Genomic DNA, 18033 nt, shown 5'->3' on the forward strand with positions numbered 1-18033 from the left:
GCTAACAGTGACGTCCCGAACAAACACCCGATATCGAACCCGGCCCTGAACCAGCCGGTGCCGACTTTCCCCAAACACACAAACGCAGCACGCGACTCAATCGAATCGGCCCGGACCGACGCCAGAATGTGACTGCGGAGCCCCTGGCCAAGCCGCGGAGCGGACCGTGCACCACTTGCCCACTTTGCGCATTCAAATGGAGGAAAAGCAGCAGCAGCAGCAGCGGTTCACTCAGTCTCAGCTCGGTCCGCTTTGCACGTATGCATGCTGAACCTTCTTTCGCACCGTACGTAGCCAATCGGAGGTGCTTTCACACTTGGATTCACTCAGCCGCGCGCGACGGTTCGCGAGCGGGCCGCGCGTGTGTCAAGGAGGCCATTGCCGTCCCCTCACCTGGCTGTGCCTCCAGCCGCCGGGGAGGCGCCATGCCCCCGGTGGAACGGCGCCTCCGCTCACGCCTCCCTTGCGGCCGCAGAAGCCTCCGACGTCGGCAGCCGCGTCGGCACCGCCGCCGCCGCCGTTGTTGTTGCCGTAGCGGCCGCTCGTTCCGTCGTCACCGCCGGTGGCAGCGTCGCCCCGGTCCCCCGCTGTCCCGGAGTCCCGGGAGCCGCACCGCGCAAGCGGAAAATCGGCCGCGTCTTGACAGGCGACGCCGCTGGTCAGCGAGCGGGTGACGGCGGGGCCTCTGGATGCCCCCGAGCCCCTGTCGCTGGCCCCCGCCTCGGCGAACGAGGCGGCGCGCGGGGAACCGTAGGGGCGGCCCGCGGGCGCGGCTGAGGCCCCCCCATGCAGTGGTGCGCAGACACGAGTCGCCGTTACGTGAGCCGTGGAAAGAGGCTTGAACTACCACAAGGCGATAACAATAAAACACTGCAAGAAATAAAAACAAATGCAATCTGCTCACCTGTCGACCGCCAGTGGAAAGCCTCTTCATTGGAACTGCAAATAGCAAGATTTCGTGTTCACAGCTGTTTTGACCCATTCTCATTCATTAAAAACACACATTCATTTCCTGCTGCAGGGCATTTTGCATGACATTACCGAGGTTTGTTTATCTATAAATAAAACAAAACAACACACGGTGCCAACATGCGCCAGCCACGACATCAACTCGCGGCCGCCAAACCGAGTGCAGGGCTCCATCTCGCAGCACACTCAGAATGATTCACCAGCTCGGTACATCTGAGTTTGCCGCGAGAGCAGAGAGAGAGAGCGAGAGAAAGCGAGAGCCGGTTTACGTGCTGCCAACGGAGCGAAGTGGCGTGGGGCGTGCACGTGCCTGGCAGGCATTCAGGCGGAGGGCGTCAGCCGCGGGAGCTTTGCTCGCGACTAGGGATTGAGGGCCACTGGGCTGCTTGTGTCCCAGTCGCAGTGGTGGGAGGAGGGAACTTTCGTGGTACTGATTTATTGACACGGACAATAAATGTGAATCGTGCGATAACGTTTTCGAATACGGTGAATGGTGTGATAACGCTGTTTAATAATGGCAAATTGTAACTCACTTTTTATTGGTCGTATAAAGAAGTCTGTCCCAGTAAAGTTTTCATACCTCAAGTGGTATAAATGTTTGCTATGGCCCGCTAACTATTACCAATTGTGGTGCCCTTTGAAAACCTATTAATTGGATTTATAATTAAATCTATACGTATAGTACTGTATCTGCATTTATTTACTGGACAACCAGCAGTTGTTATCTCTCTGATCTATCAGCTAAATAAAAAATAAAACATATATTTTATGTTTCTGCCCTCTTAATTTACTGCCACAAAATGTTTACCCAATGAAGCTGGCCCTGGCTGCTGCCTCTGTCTTATTATCGCCCCATAAATTCTGCGGCCGAAAGGAGATGTTCTCCTTTGACTTTGCTCGCTCTCAGCAGCCAGGCTCACAGTCCACCATGGGTGGGCCAGTGACACGGCGCAGTTTGCTGCTCGTTGCAGAGGTTCGCGGTTCTAGCCCAGAAGGCCGCCCTGCATATCCCTTCGGGCGTATTAACCGTGACACACGTGCCGTCTGCGTCACTGGACTTCAACGATCACCTGATATTGTTCAAAGAAGAGCAGGCCATTGTGTGCTGGCATCACGAAAAAAAATTGACAAATTTTGAAATAGTACAATTTTACACATTTTTGGGAAACACGTAGCAAAAACTTGACAGAACAAAGGCAAACGAGTTGAGACTCGCTGAGGCTATCCTGTAAGGCAGAACATCCTGGTCAGGGTTCCCCGTGGCACTGCCCTCGCTGTCTGTCCATGGATGTAATGAGGGCGCATGCCGCATGCACGGCGTTGCTGTTCTTGCAGGACACAGGCCGGAGCATTAAAAAAACCACGAGTTACCACAGCCTCCATCGCAACAGAAATCTGGCAAGTTGCAGTGTTTGTAGAAGGAAGGGAGGAAGGAGGGGAGGCAGCCGTGAACATGGTTTAAGAATAAAGCATCATGATGTTAAGCGCTGTGTAATGATCAACTACACTGCGGCAATTTACGAAAAGCCTGGCTATCGGCTCTCGATCAAAATAAAGCGTCTTTTTTTATCATCCTGCGCCAATAACATACGATATGCATCGTGCGCATTTCACAGCCTCCAATACGTTTAAATATGATCAACATTGCAGTAACACAAGATTGTGGAATTATCGTACGCGTAGCACACCCCAACTGCAGGGCTGCGAGGTAGCCACCACGTGCATGACAGGAGAGCGATTGGGTGAACGGACAGATATTTGTTTGAGCTTTTTCTCCACGTATCCCAGTCTTTCGTAACGGGGAGACACGAAATAACAGGGGAAACGTGCCAATGCATGACGCTCCAGTGAAGAGTCTTTGGGACTCCTAGTGAGGCTTTCCTGGATAATTAAAGTTACGATTTACAAGGCTTTGGTGCTGCCGAAAACCAGGGGTGCTGGCACACTTGAAAAGCTGGGGTTTGTCCTACTCGTGTGCGTGTGTCAGATGGCTGTGTGAACCGGTCTGGGGCGTCCCGTAGGTCAACTCAGCCTCAAATGAGAACCCGGTGCGGCGGTGTGTAAACATCGCCACTTGGGAGACAAAGGCGGCCGGGCGTGGTGCAGGGCCACCGACCCCCTCGTGTGCCGTGCCAGTCTTGTACGTACGTTGAACTTCTTTCGCACCGTACGTAGCGGACCGTGCTAATCGGAGATGCGGGGAAGAACAACAAGGTGATCGCTAACGGGTGACCTTGTGTGTTGGCCACGTGTGCGTGTGTGTGTGCCGAATGTCGTCGTGGGTGTCTCTTAGCCCCGTAGCACACAAACATCGTTGTCGCGGGTGTTTGGACAACGCCCAGGAGGGCGTGTGGCACAGAGGGTGAGGACGAGCTACGCGGCACGGTGGGGAGTGGGTGGTGGTGGTGTGGAGGGGTAGTGTTGGTGGTGGGGGGTAGTGGTGGGGGGTAGTGGTGGGGGGTAGTGGTGGGGAGTGGGTGGTGGTGGGGGAGGGGTAGTGGTGGTGGGAAGGGGGTAGTGGTGGTGGTGGGGGGGTAGTGGTGGTGGTGGGGGGGTAGTGGTGGTGGGGGGTCAGTGGTGGTGGTGGGGGGGTAGTAGTGGTGGGGGGGGGTAGTGGTGGTGGGGGGTAGTGGTGGAGGGGGTAGTTGTGGTGGAGGGGGTAGTTGTGGTGGGGGGGGTAGTGGTGGTGGGGGGGGATAGTGGTGGGGAGTAGTGGTGGGGGGGTAGTGGTGGTAGTGGGGGGGTACTGGTGGTGGTGGGGGGGTAGTGGTACTGGTGGGGGGGGGTGGTGGTGTGGGTAGTGGTGGGGGGGTACTAGTGGTGGTGGTGGGGGGGTAGTAGTAGTAGTGGTGGTGGTGAGGGGGTAGTGGTGGTGGGGGGTAGTAGTAGTGGTGGGGGGTAGTGGTGGTGGGGGGTAGTGGTGGTGGGGGGTAGTGGTGGGGGGGTAGTAGTAGTGGTGGTGGGGGGTAGTGGTGGGGAGGTAGTAGTAGTAGTGGTGGGGAGGTAGTAGTAGTGGTGGGGGGGGGTAGTTGTGGTGGTGGGGGGGTAGTAGTCGCCGCCCCTCACCTGACGCTGCTCGCGCTGCCGGCCTCCGAGTCGAGGCGGCAGCGCTGCAGCTGCGAGGCGACGCTGTGGTGCTCCGCCTCCAGCTCGCGCGTCAGGCGCTCGAACTGCAGCTCCTGCGCACAAAGACAAAGGGTCGGTGGCCCGTTGTATAGCCCTCAGCAGGCTGTTGGGGCAAGTGCTGCTTAGCGAGCGGCAACCGATGAAGGCCGGCACCGTGGCACACGTGGGGGGGGGGGGGGTGGCCGGTAGCCTGGCCCGGCCGCCTTTGTCTCCCTCGTGGCGATGTTTACTACACACCGCACCAGGTGCTCATTTGAGGTATGAATCGACCTGGTGGGAAGCCCAGGACCCGTTCAGATAATCGTCACCGGTGTTGGCCATGAGCGGGAATCGAACTCGGGTGGCTGAGTTCGTAGCGCACGCACACAAGACACAAAGACAAAGATCCCCCGTGTAGCCTGCACACACTGTTGGGGACGACACGTGCTGTTAGCGAGCAGCTATGAAGGCCGGAACGGCACGCGATGGGGTGGTAAAGTCCATGCAGATTGTATTTGAGCTTTAAATGAAAGGTGCAGGCCAGGGTCGGATACCGCGTGCCACTGATCAGCGATATCAGGAATCGATACGGACGGGTGCCCGTCGTGCAGTGGATACCCTGCTATGGTTACCGCTGCCCATCGATAGCAAAGGCAACAACAGCAGCCTCAGTTCATCACTCAATGACGGTGATGTCACCAGAGCGATTGTGCTCAGCTTGAACCTGCTGGCTTCAACGGATATTCCAAGCAAATAGTTTTTTTAAAATGAGTTGTTGTTACCTTTGATGTAATGTTTTATTTAAATATCGGGATGCAGCCGAAGGGCCGCATGTCACTTCGTTCACAGTAGCGTTGGCATCGTCCTCCAGCACACCACTCAGAATTAGAATCTTTACTTAGAGGAATCCAATGAGCCCTGAAGCTCTTTTTCACAAACGTCTAGTAAGGTCGGGTCAGCGAGTTATAACACCAAACAGTACAAACACATATGATAGGGAGGTCAAAATAGGGAAACGGCTAAGCAAGGCGCTAAATATAAATACTTATACATAAATAAACACATTGATTATATAAGTTCAATTTGTCAAGCTTGGGCAAGGCCGCACAAAACATCAAAACAGTCCCAAGACCACACCAAGATAACGCCACACATCAGCAGTAGCCAGCCCCTCAATAAAACGGGCACATTAACATTGAATATACGACGACCGTCATCTGCACACAGCAATCGAATCTCAAACCGAGTGTTGTATATCCATGGCCAGCCTGAAACAAAATAAAGTCATGTTATGACCCCATATTGTATATGTAAACCACAAATATAATTGCGGAGCGAACTTAGGCCGCATTTGGATTATTTTCAACAACAAAAAATTTGCGGTGACGTGCTTAAACGCGTGCAGCACGGAATAAATTAATTAATAAACGCAGAAAGGAGGGGCGTTGTAATTGTCCTGTTTGGAGGTTGTGGCTACTGAGCGCCTCTCCGTCGGAGCACGGTGATGGATCACTGTTTTCCCTTGGCCTGTCGGCCCCGTGAAATGCAGCCTGGCGAAGGCACGGGTGTCGGCATGAGAGGGCAAGCACCAAAGCACCGCCAGCCAGAATCGGAAGTTTGATTTATACTGGAGGAATCCCATGAGCTGTAAAGCTCTTGTTTTCGTCTTCACAGATGTCCAGTAGAGGGCACGGGGTCAGAGCGTTTCGACGACAAATAATACACAAACACGATCGTAGTGCAAAGTATAGGGAAGGTAAGCAGATCACTCACAAAAAAATATTCAAATATAACTCAACAATATGAGACCTCCTTTACCAGTGGCAAAATATAGTAATAGGTTTTTACCCTTTCAACTGGTACAACAACTGACTAAAGGTGTCCGTTTTTGTACCAGTTGAAAGGGTAGAAATCTATTACAATAACTCAACAATGTTTTATTTTACCAGGTAAAGCCAATCACGGATAATGGCTTATTTTTCAGAAGCGACCTGGCCACAAATGACTGCGCAACGAAGTGGCTCATCCCGTGGAAGTGTACAGCAACACACTGGATGCACAACACTTCCCATGGCGCCCAGGGGAGGTGATGGCGATGAAGCTCCCTGATTATTGACTCGGTGGTGCGTGGGTCGAAGTTCCCGAATGATGAATACGAGGTGCTCGATATAATCTCAGTCGTGGTCTGACTCAGCCCATAATCCCACTGGGGTTGAATACAATGAATAACCATTTTGTCTGTGCTTCGCTGGTCGCCTGGCCATACTCATCTCGAAGTTCCAACATTGCTCCGGTCCACCAGCAGAGATGCACATCACCTAAAGCTTACTTCAGCACAGGCACACTTTGAACTGTCCTTGTGGTTGCATGCATCTCTATCGCGATAACTTATGCGCATGAATGTTGGTATCGATCTTGCTTCGGTCATTAGCAGCTCACCCCCTCCGACAGCTCCTGGCCAACCTGCAGCTCACTCCGACCCCCTTGAAATATGGCAAACCTCATCACTGACACCACCACCACCGCCACCACTGCACATCCATCAACAGGCGAAGCGACGCCTGCCACGGGGCGTTCTACTCATTATCACGGGGGGGGGGCGGTCACAGTCCCTGGGGGGGCACGTGCCCCCCTCCTTCACGCCACTACACCCCCCCCCACAAGGTCAGATGTTTTAAAACAAGGTCTACCTTTCACATTTAACACAAGCTTGGTGTATGTAAATTTACACACACACACACACGGGCGCACAATGTATGTTGGCGTCTATATATAGAACGCAGATTTGCATATCCTGCAATAGTGTGTGGAGAGCACACCACACGCACACCGCGCACGAAGAGCACGGAGATTCGTCCTTGCCGATCTGCCCCCCCCCCCACACTCAACTCGATCATGAAGGGCTCCTCCTCTCTCTCTCTCTCGCTCTCTCTGCACCCAGGGGAGCGCTCCACGCTGCACAGAGCACGGCGGTGGTAAAATCTGAAATTGACTGCCACCGTCAGATGCAGTCGCCACTTCTCGCGTCCACGTCACTCCTCGTTGCAGTGGTTCGAGGCGGGCGAGAGGTCTCCGCGCGAGGTTTTACGCAGCCCCGCCGAACGCGCAAATCCGCCGGTACGGTTCTAGATTTGAAGCTTTCGTGACTGCAAGGATTCATACTGTTAGGTTTTTTTCGGTAAAGTCACGTAGATAAAAATAAATAAATAATAAGATTTCTTCGAGAAATAATATTAGAAATAAAATTTAAAAATCACGACGTTTCGGAGGCAACACACGTCTCCGTCATCAGGTGGGACCTCCACAGCTAAATTTACTGTATCAAGTGAGGCAATATTCCAAGAGACAAGTTCTTAAATACAAGTTGAGGGGGGAGGGGCTTATCTGAATGTGGTAGCCAATGAATGGAACGTGTTGGGGGGGATGTGCGGGGCTGAAAGAGAAGAATAGGTGTACAAGTTGTCGTTATACCCCGTGTTGGTTGACAATCCAAATACAAAAAGGAGAGTACTGTTAAACGCTGGGGATGTCAACACTCGGTAAAGTAGAATAGTACCTGTCAAATAAGATGGTCCAAATATGGGTAGTTAAAACGTTTTTGTGCCGGTACGGGTCGCAGCGGCCCCGTGTCGCTGTACGCAATTCCAGGGGCTGAGCTGTAACACTTCCTAGGGACCCCGGGGGGGCGGGGGGGCAGAAATGCCACACGCGTGGTGGCCTCCCACAGCCTTTTGTTAATTCAGCGACAAAGCGACAAATGAGGGCAGATTGTGGAGGCCCTGCTTTGTGTGAGGTCTGGGGAAATGTTTTCTCCTCCATCACCACCACAACCACCCCCCAGCAGTGAGGCGCTGATTGCATCAGTACTACTCAGTGACGTTCACGCACTGGGTGACGTTCACTCGTTTTCTCCGATAAGACATCGTCAGTGTGAGAGCCGCCACACGTGTGACACCTCTCCTTCCATCTTACAGTTACATGCTAATTTCTCATATTAACATCACTAGCCCCGGCCACTTCTTTATGACCCTTGGGCTACACCCATTTCAAACCTTTTTAAACAGTCTGCCTCAGCAGCAGACCATGCTTTCCCACCTGATGACGGACGCTTGTGTCGCGCCCGAAACGTCGTGATTTCGTTTTTATTTTATACCTACGTGACTTTACCGAAACAACCAAAGAGTACGTTTGAAAGCTTTGGGGGTTTTGACAGCAGCACGTGTGGTGTGTGTGTGGTGTGTGTGTGGTGTGTGTGTGGGGTGTGTGTGGGGTGTGTGTGTGGTGTGTGTGGTGTGTGTGGTATGTGTGTGTGGTGTGTGTGGTGTGGTGTTCGTGTTGTGTGTGTGGTGTGTGTGGTGTGTGTGGTGTGGTGTGGTGTGTGTGGTGTGGTGTGCGTGTTGTGTGTGGTGTGTGTGTGGTGTGTGTGGTGTGTGTGGTGTGGTGTGTGTGTGGTGTGTGTGGTGTGGTGTGTGTGCTGTGTGTGCTGTGGTCTGTGTGGTGTGTGTGGTGTGTGTGGTGTGTGAGTGATGTGTGTGGTGTGTGTGGTGTGGTGTGTGTGGCGTGTGTGGTGTGTGAGTGATGTGTATGGTGTGTGTGGTGTGTGTGTGGTGTGTGAGTGATGTGTGTGGTGTGTGGTGTGGTGTGTGAGTGATGTGTGTGGTGTGTGGGGTGGTCTGTGTGGTGTGTGAGTGATGTGTGTGTGGTGTGGTGTGTGCGGTGTGTGTGGTGTGTGTGTGGTGTGTGGTGTGGTGTGTGTGGTGTGTGTGTGTGGGTGTGGTGTGTGTGTGTGTGTGCTGGTGTGGGTGTGTGGTGTGTGTGGTGGTGTGTGTGGTGTGTGGGTTGTGTGGTGTGTGGTGTGTGTGGTGTGTGTGGTGTGTGTGGTGTGTGTGGTGGTGTGTGTGTGTGGTGTGGTGTGTGTGGCGTGTGTGGTGTGGTGGTGTGTGTGGTGTGGTGTGGTGTGTGTGGTGTGTGTGGTGTGGTGTGTGGCGTGTGTGGTGTGGTGTGTGTGGTGTGTTGGGGTGTGTGTGGTGTGCTGGTGTGTGGTGTGTGTGGTGTGTGTGGTGTTGTGTGGTGTGTGTGTGTGTGCGTGTGGTGTGGTGGTGTGTTGTGTGTGGTGTGTGGTGTGTTGTGGTGTGTGTGGGTGTGTGTGGTGTTGTGTGTGGTGTGTGGTGGTGTGTGTGGTGTGTGTGGTGTGTGTGGTGTGGTGTGTGTGGTGTGTGTGGTGTGGTGTGTGTGTGTGTGGTGTGTGTGGTGTGTGTGGTGTGTGTGGTGTTGTGTGGTGTGTGTGGTGTGTGTGTGGTGTGTGGTTGTGTGGTGGTGTGTGGTGTGTGTGGTGTGTGTGGTGTGTGTGGTGTGTGTGGTGGGTGTGGTGTGTGTGGTGTGTGTGGTGTGTGTGGTGTGTGTGGTGTGTGTGGTGTGTGTGGTGTGTGGTGTGGTGTGGTGTGTGCGGTGTGTGTACTCATTCAGACTGCCCATCGACTACCTCGTGTCCCCATTGAGACTACTGGGTGGTGAGTGGCGGAAGGAGGAGGAGGCGATTGAGCAACTTGCCAGATTCTTTGAGCTGCCGAGCCGGGAGATGGTAATTATCGAACCGGAGACCTCCGTGTTGCAAGTCCAGTGTGCTCACGTGTGTATGTATGTTGAACTTCTTTCGCGCCGTACGTCGCCAAACGTGCTAATAACCAGTACACCACAGTGGCAGTTCTCTGCATTTCTCGTTTAAAGTTGTAAACGTGCGATGTTTGGTGTCGGAACAATGCCACGTACGTGTGCGCGGCAGACTGGAAACAGGTTTTTATTTTACTGTGTTTAAAAACGATGTTACCGGTACTGTAATACCATAACTAAGGTTTTAAGAGCCCACGTAAAAAAAACCCGTGATCACCAATCAGTGGGCGACGTCATCAAGACAGCGCTTCAGCTCAAGTTGCACGCGAAGCTGCAACCGATTGCTTGCGCTGGAGAACCCCGATGGATCGAAGCGGCGACCAACACTGATTGCACAATGTGCCCCTCTAGAGAGCGGAGAGATCGGCTCATGGAGGGATCGATCCCTCTCCTCGGTAACCCCCTAGATCTCTCAGAACGAACTGTTTTAACTATTTTGATTTAAAGCTTTCGTGACTGCAGGAATTCATATTCTTGGTTCTTTCGGTAAAGTCACGTAGAAGGGAAACAATACAATTATAAAACAATACAATTCTCACGAGGTTTCGATTGCAACACAAGCAATCATCATCAAGTGTGTTGCAATCGAAACGTCGTGAACATTTTATTGTTTTATTGTTTCCCTTCTACGTGACTTTACCGAAAGAACCAATAATATGTTTAAACTACGTTTTATGTTACCAGGTAAGGCCCACTAAACTATATATATGGAGAGCTGTTTTTCAAGAAGCGAGCTGGCCACAAATGATAGCTCAACGAAGCGGCTTATCACGTCCAAATTGATAGCAGACAAATACTCTAAACGCGTGTTTCTAAATGAGGAGGAGGAAAACCGGAGACAAATCCACGTGACCACAGGGACGTCCAAATATACAGCAGCAGGCGTCAGGGTCGGGGTCGAACCCACGACCCCCTGCACACCAGGCGAGGTAGTTAACATCTCCTAGCCACCGTGGTGATGATGATGATAAGAGAGACACAAACTCCAAATATACAGCAACAGGCATCATGGTCGGGATCGAACCCACGACCTCCTGCACAGCAGGCGAGGTAGTTGACATCTCCTAGCCACCGTGATGATGATGATAAGAGAAACACACAAACTCCAAATATACAGCAGCAGGCGTCAGGGTCGGGATCTAACCCACGACCTCCTGCACACCAGGCGAGGTAGTTAACATCTCCTAGCCACCGTGATGATGATAAGAGAGACACACAAACTCAAAATATACAGCAGCAGGCGTCAGGGTCGGGGTCGAACCCACGACCTCCTGCACACCAGGCGAGGTAGTTAACATCTCCTAGCCACCACAGCGCCCCGTGGGCTCGTGGTCACCGCATCGCAAGCGATCGCTCACAAGCAAAGCGCAGCTTAATGGAACTCCCAACCCCACGCCGTCCCAGGGCCACTGTAGCATCCAGCGTAGTCGTGTTCATGCGCTTCACTGTGAATTTCCGTAATTGGATTTGTCATACATCAGATACAGGGCCTAGATGTGTGTAAGTTTAGCTTCGTTCGCACCTAGCATAGCCAACCATCCTAATCGGAGCTGCGGGGGGGAAAGGACAACAAACTAAACACAAAAAGCGGTTCTAAAGAAATGAGTTTTCAATCGAGGTGATTTAAAAGTGCACAGGTCCAGTGGCTTGCTAATGTATACGGGAAGGAAGAGCGATGGCTGAGCGTGAGTGTCGAGCGAGGCTGCATTCATATCACACGCAGCCTCCCTCCGCCTGCTCGTCCGAGGCGCACACAAATTCGAAACGTTAAATTAAATTTGAGTGGAAGTAAAACTAAGGGAATATAAACACGACATATGAACTTTATTTTCCCTATAAAATGAAATGAATTATTAAGCCATATCAAGAAAATAAAAAAAACACGACCATGTATGGAAAATATTCGGTCTATAACGCACACAGACACAGACAAAACACAAAGATCCCCCGTATAGCCTGTAACAGACTGTTGGGGCAAGTGCTGTGACCGAATAGCACCTGTGAAGGCCGGCACGGCACACGAGGTGGTAGGTGCCCAACACCATCCCCTGCCACCTTTGTTTCCCTAATGGCGATGTTTACACGCCGCACCAGGTTCTCATTTCATGCTGAGTAAACCTAGGGGATGCCCATGACTGGTTCAGATAATCGTCGCTGGTTTTGGCCGTGAGCGGGGATCGAAGTCAGGTTATCGGGTTCGTAGTGCAGCGAGCGGACCGCTACACTACGGCTCCCCACAGACACACAGACAGACACACACACAGACATACACACTCACAGACAGACACACACACAGACAGACACACACACAGACAGACACACACACACAGACAGACACACAGACAGACAGACACACACACAGACATACACACTCACAGACAGGCACACACACAGGCAGACACACAGACAGACACACAGACAGACACACATACACTCTCAGACAGACACACACACAGACAGACACACAGACAGACACACACACGCAGACACACACACACACAGACAGACACACACAAAAACAGACACACGCACAGACAGACACGCTATCACACAACTCCTCCAGAGGACAATTACTCTATTCCTTGCCTCATTCCACCAAATTCCATCGACTTCTCCCCATTCCACTTAATGACTTTCAATTCAATTTTGCCAACCCATTTGCTGTTTAGGACTCTCCTGTGAGGCCTCAATGCTGACAAAAGCCAGCGTCCAACATCAAACACCCACTACACCTTGCACCCACTACACCCTGCACCCACTACAGCCAGCACCCACTACACCCTGCACCCACTACACCCTGCACCCACTACACCCTGCACCCACTACACCCTGCACTCACTACACCCAGAACCCACTACACCCTGCACTCACTACACCCTGCACCCACTACACCCACTACACCCTGCACTCACTACACCCTGCACCCACTACACCCTGCACCCACTACACCCTGCACTCACTACACCCTGCACCCACTACACCCCGCACCCACTACACCCTGCACCCCTACACCCTGCACCCACTACACCCTGCACTCACTACACCCTGCACCCACTACAGCTTATCAACACCCAGCACAACAATCACCAACAGCAGCCAGAGCCCACAGCAATGGCTCCTGCCTTGAATGCTACATTGAATGTAACATATATAAATATAACATACTCGCATAAGCGTTATAGCTGTAATAATACGGCATGATATTTTTTGTTATTGCAAGAGCTAACATATAACATCGGTTATTAAAAACAAAACCATCGCAATGATCGTGGCAATACAGGAAATGGGCGGTCGACAATGATAACCGTGGCGACATTCCCTTCTTCCTCCATGCGGTGTTCCCCTACAAAAGCGATTGGCCATCGATAACAACCGCAACCACAGACCACAACGACGGCGCATCACGATGATGATGATGAAGGGCGGCATGTTGCGCATAACGAGCATCACCCAGCCGTAGAGTCGGGGCTGCGATGAATATTCATGATGCGACGTTTTAATTTGCTTGCAGAGTGACGGGAGGGCCCCGGCTTTGAGTGTCCATCAATCGGCCTGACGTCCTGCGGACAAAGCAGCTACCAGCTGCGGCCCTCGGTGTTTGACCTCCGCCGACATCCACGCGGCCACGCTGCCGAATCGACGGCTGTGGAGAGGAGCCGACGGGAGCTTGTGGCACGGCCATCGTGGGGCACGGAGTTGGCAGTGACGCTTGCGACAGACCTATCCAGGCCCTAACCGGGTGCCACGTCTCTCCTTGGCACGACCATCACCTTGAGACGGGTCGCTGCGGCCGGGCTGTGATTGCGACGAGCCGAGTCGAGCCTGGAGTTGGTGCATCTATATCCAGATAGATAGATATGTTTGACTGGCTTGGCCAATGCCCATCTGAATGCTCAGGCAGAATGCTGCCGTCGATTGGCCTGCATCGCTCGCCGATATTATGATTCTTATTTGTTAGATTATTTAGCTGCTGATGTACATTTGCACGTGATAAGCCACCGAGTTGAGCTATCATTTGTGGCCAAGTCGCTTCTGAAAAATAAGTTAATAGCTCAGTGGGCTTTACCTGGTAAAACATTTTTTATAATATTGAATTTTTATTTTGAAAAACTTAATTTTTTTAGTGATTTGCTTACGTTTCCCAAACTTTGCACCCCTGTCGTGTTTTTGCACCTACTCGACATCTGTAAAAAAAAGAGCTTCATTGCTCATCGGATCCCTCCAGTGTCAATGGAGATTGTGACTCAGATTCTCTGCATCCCATCGTGCGCCACGTGTCCCCTTGCCAGCCCTGCCACACGGGGTGTTGTTACCTCCCCCCCTCCATACACCCCCCTCCCCCGGCCCCCCGTATGGCTGAAAATTATGGAGCTCATTACTCTCCTCTGTCTTCCAACCGAATTTAAACTCGCAATCTTTTAACTAAAATGTAATTCGCTCGCCACTCTCGGGCCGGCATTACTGATGGTGATTAGGTTCACAACGCATCTCGACCTTTTGCGACTTTGAATGTGTACAAAAAAAAATCCTCCACCAATGGCTGAACTTACACGTGCACAACATCACAGCCGCAACATCACAGCCGCAACATCACAGCCGCAGTGCCACTGCGCCGTTCGCGACTATTTACACACGATTGGTGTAGAACTCAGTCGCGCCCATTGCGATTCCAATGGGCAGTTGGTTGGCATGAGACTTAGGATGCGGCGAGGGGGTGGTGGTGGTGGTGCGTATCGCACGAGCAATCAGGAAATGACGAATGCATCCATATAAACCATCGTCACGCGAACTCGGGGCAGCAGCAGCAGCAGCGGCGGCGGCTTTTGGCGAGTCGTCGAATCAAAGACGGCGGTCACCGCATCGCGCGGCGCTTTCAGATGCGCTTCTGCGGCCGTCTGGAACGCTCTTCCGATGTTAGGAAGCTACTGGAGCTACGCACTTTTAAATCATCATCCAGATTGACAAACTCATTTATTGAGAACTGATTTTTGTGCCAGGCTAGGTACGCTTTGAGGCCGTCAGGATGTCACGGGGTAGAGCCGGGTGCCATGGGCTGACTGAGATGACTGGCAGCTGCAAAGCTAATGCTGCTCGACCGATACATGTCAGTACAGTACACGCAAAACATAGAGTCATTGACGCAATGTAGATTGAAAACTAATTTCGTTATAACAGCTTTAGTTGTGTGTTTAGTCTCTTGACCTTCCCCCGCACCTCCCATTAGCGCGGGTTGGCCACGTACGCTGCGTAAAGAAGTCCAACGCACACGTGTGCGCGTACGCACGCCGACATTTCAATGCAGCACCGGCAGCGGCGATGGGATACGAGCAATGGGCGGGCGCGCGGCCCCGCGGCGACACGGGCAGCACAAAGTTCCCTCTCGGCTCCTCGTCCACGCAGACTTCGTCGTAATTGCGAACCGAGCACTCCTCCAATAGCACCGCAGCGAAAGGTTTTTCTGTGAGCCGCACATGGCCGCCTCGTTTTAATAAGCTCTCATCCGGAATTAAATCGACACGATTTTAATAAATTAAGTGGGCCCATCGGAGCCGAGTGCTTTACGCAGCAACGATCCCGCGAACAAAAATGACCGCAGCCTTGCCTCGCGGTGATGCTATCTCAAGTGGGTTACCGTGTCCCGGGGGTGTGGCTTTGGACGTGTTTGACGAGGCATGCGAGGTCATATTTTTAGGTTTTTTTCGGTAAAGTCACGTAGGTAAAAAAATTTAAGCTTGTGTTGCCTCCGAAACGTCGTGATTTTTATTTTATTTTTATTTTACTTTTATTAATTTTAAAATTTACCTACGTGACTTTACCGAAAAACCCTAAGAATATGAATCCTTGCAGTCACGAAAGCTTAAAATCTAGAATGCGAGGTGATCCCTGCAGCACCACGAGCTGCGGTCAATTAGGCGAATGCTGCGTTCCCGGAGGCTGCCCCGCGCTGTTTAATTGGCACCAGCGTCCACCCTGTTCGCTTGGCGGGGGGAAGAGACCCCGCGAATCCTGGGCTCCAGGACGAGGGCAGAAGTGATCGATTTCACTGGACATCAGGCGCGTGAGTGTACACATTAGTCCTGGTGCCGTTTAAGAAAGTCCGCAGTCCAACGGCGCGCACTGTACGAGAGTGAACGCTGCTGCTCAACTCCGTGGAGTAGATTTCGATTTAAAGCTTTCGTGACTGCAGGAATTCATCTTCTTGGTTCTTTCGGTAAAGTCACGTAGAAGGGAAATAATAAAATAATAAAAATACAACATAATAAAATACAATTCTCACGAAGTTTCGGCCACAACACAAGCAGCCGTCCTCAGGTGAAGGACAGGGCTGTCGGAAAGACAGCGTCTGAATGACACCTGAGGACGGCTGCTTGCGTTGTGGCCGAAACGTCGTGAGAATTGTATTTTATTATGTTTTATTATTTTATTATTTCCCTTCTACGTGACTACCGAAAGAACCAAGAAGATGCATCGGTGGAGTAGCTCTAAAATGAGATGCTCTGCCACGTGTAGCTTAGCGACGCTGGCAATGTCTCTGGCTAACGGCGTCTTCGGGGCCACGCGCCCTGCCGACGCGACAGGCTTGCCCAGACAAAGAGCATGGCCCGAGCCGCACGCTCAAAGCCACGGCACCCTGCCTCGGATGCAACAACACAATCGTTGGCAATCTGCAGCACGGGGCCAAGGCACCCCTCGGCTGAACGCCGACGGGAAATCAGTTGCCAATTTGCTGCAGTTAACAGCGTCTATAACAAATAAACAGGCAAAAAAACAACATGAGAAATCACAACAGCGCGAGAAAACGAACGTTCACAACGATTCCTGTGACCTTTGGCGAATCTCACGACAGAGAGGTCAATGACAGTGGCCGTGGGTCTGGAGGAGAGACCTGAGTCTATGCCACCCCGAGGCCGCGTTAGTCCCCTGCCAAGGCGATACCAGGGTGGAATCTGCTCATGCATTGTGAGTGTTCTACGAACATGCCAAACGAATGAGAGCCTGCGTAACATGCTGTGCTGTGTGATGAACTTCTTTCGCACCGTACGTAGTCAACCGCGCTAGTCGGAGATGCGGGAGGAAGGACAACAAACTAAACACAAAAAGCAATTCTCAAGAAATGCCTTTCAGATCTCGACTGCGTGAACGATGATACGTCTGTGTGTTCAGTGCTCAAGTATATCAGTCGAGCAGCATTCTCTTTGCAGCTGCCAGTGATTTCAGTCAGTCAGCCCATAGAGCGCCCGACTCTACCCCGTGACATCCTGCCAGCGCCGAGCCTTACACGCTTGACGCAGAAGCGCACCTAGCCTGGCACAAACGCCGTGGCGACATCACCGCCACGTATTTGTGTTGTTCTTGTTGTTGCTTTTCAATTTAAAGCTTTCGTGACTGCAGGGATTCATCTTCTTGGTTCTTTCGGTAAAGTCACGTAGAAGGGAAATAATAAAATAATAAAAATAAAACATAATAAAATAATTCTCACGACTTTTCGGCCACAACGCAAGCAGCCGTCCTGCGTTGTGGCCGAAACGTCGTGAGAATTGTATTTTATTATTTTTTATTTGTATTATTTTATTATTTCCCTTCTACGTAACTTTACCGAAAGAACCAAGAAGGTTCTTGTTGTTGATGTTGACAAAGCGGCTGCATGCATCGGCGTGCCCGATCTCGCTGCGCTCCAGGCGCGTGCACGCTGCATCAAGAAAGCGGCAGCACAGCTGAGCAAGCGCTCACCTCTGCTCCGCCAGGTGCCACCTCGCGTGTCGCGAGTGTCGCCCTTCGCGCCTTTGTAATGCGGCGAGCGATTGATTGCTGCTGACACCTTGCAGCCTCTCTCTCTTTCTCTATGTCCCACTGCCCGTTACTCCAATTGCCAGGGACGTCAGTAGGTGGGGTGGAAGAATTACATCTGACACCACCGTGACGTCAAAACGCGCGGTCCTCCTCCCCACCTACCCCCACCCCGCCCCCCCAAAGCGCGGGGCCCGGGCCGGTCGCCCCGAGTCGCCGTGTACCCTAGGGACGCCTCCGCCAGTGACATTCCCGTCGCTCGGCTTGCACTGTGGGGAATGATCAGACGAGACTGCTCGTGGCGGGAACTCGCGGCAACCCTCGTCGAGTGAGTGGCCCACCGGCCACGTGGCGCAGTGGCAGGGCGAACGGCCCGCACTGGGAAGGTTGCGAGTTCAAAATCTTTGGTGCGGGCCTGACTCGGAACACCATCATCCCTCCGAGGTCAACAAAGCACGGGTGGGGAAGTCGACGGGGTTATCCCATGGGATGGACTGATTC

General features: G+C 52.3%; 1 protein-coding gene across 2 annotated transcripts in view; it reads right to left on the bottom strand.

The window, feature by feature from the left end:
• LOC133345304 (catenin delta-2-like) overlaps positions 1 to 18033 on the bottom strand; it is a 46980-nt gene that overhangs the window by 19629 nt on the left and 9318 nt on the right. For both annotated transcript variants that reach the window (XM_061555946.1, XM_061555944.1), the window contains exons 3-5: positions 4036 to 4148; positions 905 to 939; positions 394 to 773 (exon numbers count right to left, since the gene is read on the bottom strand). In XM_061555946.1, the coding sequence (XP_061411930.1) occupies positions 394 to 773; positions 905 to 939; positions 4036 to 4148 (528 nt within the window). The remainder of the gene's footprint in view (positions 1 to 393; positions 774 to 904; positions 940 to 4035; positions 4149 to 18033) is intronic.

Source organism: Lethenteron reissneri, chromosome 21 (assembly GCF_015708825.2).
Source record: "Lethenteron reissneri isolate LAM-NWPU_2019-01 chromosome 21, ASM1570882v1, whole genome shotgun sequence".
Classification (NCBI taxonomy): domain Eukaryota; kingdom Metazoa; phylum Chordata; class Hyperoartia; order Petromyzontiformes; family Petromyzontidae; genus Lethenteron; species Lethenteron reissneri.